Here is a 4,470-nt window from a genome sequence, read left to right as displayed (position 1 = left end):
TTCCTTCTCCATTGGGGTTAGCTATAAACAAGGACGAACTTGGAGTCAAGGTGACCAGTGATGTACAATCAGTTAGGTCCATTCAAAGGCATACTGGCCAGAATTGCAGGGGATAGACATTCTGTTTTAAATGTCGCTTACGACAGGGGTTTATCTTTATTGAATTTGGCTATGCTGTTTTCCCTTCAGTCCCTCAGCTGAAGGTGATAACTAACTAGGAATTGCCGCAGAACAGAGAAGCAATTTTCTTTCTTTTAGGTAGCATGCTGCTGTGGCAGAGACACATGGCCACAAGGATTCAATTATAAAACTCTCATTTCGATATATAAAAAGATTACAAACAAAGCACAGGGCAAAATAAAGTTGCAATTTCATCTTGAGTCCAAAGTAGTTGACAATCTCCTAAATTGAAGCTAAAGTTATTTTGCTTAATTAGGAGTTAAAAAAATCATTTCATAAAAGTCATAGTATTATGTACCAATTAGTCTATTAATATTTTTCCCCCTTTCTGAGGGTCTCAGAGAGAAACATTTTTCTTGATCATCTTTTTAAGATAAAAATCGTAGGCCAGGTAGAGCTTTCAAGCTTCTTTCTAGGATTTAGGGAAGGAAAGAAGGAAATGGGGAGAGGATAAAATTGCAGATTATTTCATACCTTTTACCAGTTCTAAACAGAAACGTACTTTGGCCTTTTGATGCACTGGTTTTTCCAAAAAAGGAGTTTTGGCTTTGGCCTAAAATCGCTCTGGAACCATTGTCCTGTCCATTTAAATGCAACCCCAGGAAGACTAGTATAGTGATACATTTCACATATAAACTTTAGTGTAAAATAATTGGGTACAAAAAGTTGGATTCTTTATCTCAACAGCAGCAAATATGTATGTACAAATGGGAGCTACTTTTCTCAAAACCGGACTCTGTCCATTTCCTGAATTAACTTTACCATTGTCGTTTGGTTGTTGTTTTTGATGGGCAGAGGTGCAATTGGGATGAGGGAAGGGAGTTCTTGCACTGGTCAGGTGGCCAGGCAAGTTTACCAAGGAGCTCATTCTGGCTCCAGAAAGGGGAGTAGGTCATCCCTACTTCCTGGAACTGGATCACTCCCACTCCCTGAAACTGGGAGCGGATCATCCCCACTCCCCGCTGAAGAAGGAAGGCAGTCACTGCCTAGCTCTCTGCCACCTGCGACTCTGGACTTGATTGTCCCCATAAGACCTTCAAAGGATCTGAATGTGGCCGATTTCTTCATGTCTCCAAGCTTCCTGCAGATGGCAGAGCCCATGGTGGACAGGGCAGCTGACGTCTTTTGTTTCATGTAAGCTTTGGTGACCTGAGCATCGTGCCAGCTCTTAGACAGATTCTGCCTCAGCCCCACCAAGACCGTCAGGTCCAACTTCCTCTTGAGCTCCACGCAGCGTCTCTCTTTGGCTGCCAGCGCACAGCGTAGGGTTACAGTTTCTGCCTCCAATTTACCAAGCTCAGATTTGAGCTCCTTTTTCTCCATCTCTGTGAGATCCTCTGGTTCGGCAGTCCGGTGGGATTCATACGTGGCTGCAGAGGTCTCTATCATGGCACCTGGCATAGACTGAGAAAGAAGTTCTTCATGAAGAGAGTCCAGGTCCAATTCTTGGTACAGATAGTCGAACTCATGGCCAGAGGAAAAGTAGTCTTGGCCAACAGAGTTGAAGTCTAGGCCTTCGAGGTCAGACTGTAGGGTGGGGTGGGACGGATCCATAACTTGGCCAGTGGAATGGACACTGTGGCCAGTGGGTCAGTGTCCTGGCTGCAGAATAGATGCCTTGGTTTACCGGGTCCACTTCCGGGTGGGGTTGGGGGTATGGCTGGGGGGTAGGGTAGGTTGGGTTGGGGTTGTGGAGGCGGAGGTGGGACTTCTGGCCTGAAGGCCGCGGAGGACAGAACTTGGACTCAGTCTGTGCGCTTCCAATGCGCATAATGGTTTAGATATCACAACGTCCCTGTGAGGTAGGTGCTGCCACAATTGTCAGGGAGGAGAGGTATTTTCCCTCCTGCCTCAGAGGTGACTGGTCCTGCCCTTCAAACCAAGTCTGACTCCCTTTACGGACCTCTTTCCACCACAGCAGCCATTTTTAAAACCTTGAAAATCAGTTGAACTTTTTGTGCTAACAGAAATTTATGACAAAGCCTCATACATAAAATAAATAAAAACTGCCTCAAAGTGGGGCAGGGAGTCTAGGACTCCTGGTCTTGTACCCTCCCAATTTTCCCTTCCCAGGTTCCCAAAGGGGCCTGAGAAACTCCTGGCACCACTCATAAGGTGTATATGAAGGCCCCTCAAAACTCTTAAGTCCAACAGTGCTCCCATGGCATGAAGCATCAACAGTGACAGAGGCTTGGGATAGTGGAACTTAGAAAGTGAGTCTGAGCAGTCACAATTGTCTGTTATTTTGGGGAGGGAAAGGGAGGGAGAATGAGTAAATCTATAATAGTTTTGTCAAGTTTAAGCTTAAGAAAAGCAAATGCTACTGTACTATGAGAATTTAAGAGAGAAGAAATAAGATATATGCAAATAGACAGTGCATGGGTTTTCAATGTTGCAGTTGCATTTTCTTTCTTTTCCAAGCATCCACTTACATTTCTGAAGGCATATCTGTCCATATACATGGTTATCAGTTGTGGGAGCTGGTCTGCACAGAAAACTAGTAGTAGTTGAACAGGGTCTGTCAGGATGCCAACGTACCATATCCCCTACTTCTATTCAGAGCTGGTAATTTATACAGCGGAAAAATCAGGACTTCAACCCAGTAACGGCAGGTGGTCAAGTATCATTTAGCTCATTGCCTGGCTGCCCATTACCAGGGAATAGCCTTGAGCAAGTCTTAGTTTCTAGTGGTTTTGTTGGATATTCTGGTAGTTCTTGCAAGCATGATCTTGTGGAACCTGATATGATCCTCAGCAAATTTCAGCTATTTGCCATACTCATGTCTATGTAGCTATAATGAAGCATCTAGCTGGGCATCCAAACCAACTTCAAACCTTTGGATTTATACTTAATAATCCTTTCATATAGCTCAGTAGTGTTTATTATTGTCTTACTTTGAAGTATGTGCCTCCCTGGATTAAAAAATGAGGATTGTCCTTGCTGGAAACATGAAGGCTAATGAGGGATTTGGCTGTGTGTATAAAGGCCTGAAAAGGGCAGTAAGGACTGCCTAGAAACTGTTTTGTTCCAGAGGCTGACCTCTTCCTCAGTCGCCTGCAGAAACGCTAGTGGTTTCAGGAATGTTCTGACCCTGAACCAGTGCTCTTCTTTTAAAACTGAGGATGAAGGCTAAAGAAACCCCTGAATTACACGGAGCATACATTTGTCTATTCCAAGTTGAGATTCCAGATGACCAGATTTGAGCTTGCACTTGATTATCCTTCTCTGAATTGTTTCAGCCACCAACCTCACTGCCTATTTTCTTATTTCTATGTTTCCTCCTTCAGTTCAAAGTATGAAATCTTTTGTTAAGCTGTGATTCTTTTTGGTAGAGTAATGATTTCCCTCATAGCAAAATTGACCTGGCCTCTCTGAGCAACTTCGTTTCCATATCCCAAATCAAAACATGGCCTCTGAATATTGGCCATAAAAAGAAACAAAATTGAGTTATTTGTAGTGAGGTGGATGGACCTAGAGTCTGTCGTACAGAGTAAAGTAAGTCGGAAAGAGAAAAACAAATACCGTATGCTAACACGTATATATGGAATCTAAAAAAAAAACAAAAAAAAACTGGTTCTGAAGAACCTAGGGGCAGAACAGGAATAAAGACGCAGAAGTAGAGAATGGACTTGAGGACACGGGGAGGGGGGAGGGCAAGCTGAGATGAAGTGAGAGAGTGGCATGGAGATATATACACTACCAAATGTAAAATAGATAGCTAGTGGGAAGCAGCTGCATAGCACAGGGAGATCAGCTCGGTGCTTTGTGACCATCTAGAGGGGTGGGTTAGGGAGGATGGGAGGGAGATGCAAGAGGGAGGAGATATGGGGATATATGTATATGTGTAGTTGATTCACTTTGTTATAAAGCAGAAACTAACACACCATTGTAAAGCAATTATACTCCAATAAAGATGTTAAAACAAACAAACAAAGAAAAACACGGCCTCTGGAAAGGGACCTCCTAGCTAGTAATATTCTGCCCTCCTGAGTAGGCCTGGAAAAATAAGTTACACAATGGAACAGTCCATTTTATTAGGCTTATGCATAACCACATACAAAACAACACATAGGTTTTGAAAACGTAGATCTATCAAATGAAATTTTACTTAATTTATAGTGACTCTAAACAACTGTTTGAATAAACTATCTTTTTAAGATGTAAAATACCACACTATTGCCCCATGATTTTAGAACCTCAGCTCTCCAGATTAGACAATGAAATAATCAGTATTCCACAGAAAGGCTCACAAAACTGTTCATCTGAAACTGAAAGCTTTTTGATGCTATT

The 4,470-nt window shown here is 42.8% G+C and overlaps 1 protein-coding gene across 1 annotated transcript; it reads right to left on the bottom strand.

The window, feature by feature from the left end:
• Positions 1 to 1,044: 1,044 nt before the first annotated feature.
• Positions 1,045 to 1,734, bottom strand: TPD52L3 (TPD52 like 3). The gene has a single exon (XM_007112356.2). The coding sequence runs from the start codon at positions 1,732 to 1,734 to the stop codon at positions 1,045 to 1,047; it is 690 nt and encodes a 229-aa protein (XP_007112418.2).
• Positions 1,735 to 4,470: the final 2,736 nt, after the last annotated feature.

The sequence above is a fragment of the Physeter macrocephalus genome, chromosome 9, assembly GCF_002837175.3.
Source record: "Physeter macrocephalus isolate SW-GA chromosome 9, ASM283717v5, whole genome shotgun sequence".
In the NCBI taxonomy this organism is placed as follows: Eukaryota; Metazoa; Chordata; class Mammalia; order Artiodactyla; family Physeteridae; genus Physeter; species Physeter macrocephalus.
Note: the sequence above shows the minus strand (reverse complement) of the source record. Positions and strands in the feature narration are given on the sequence as shown.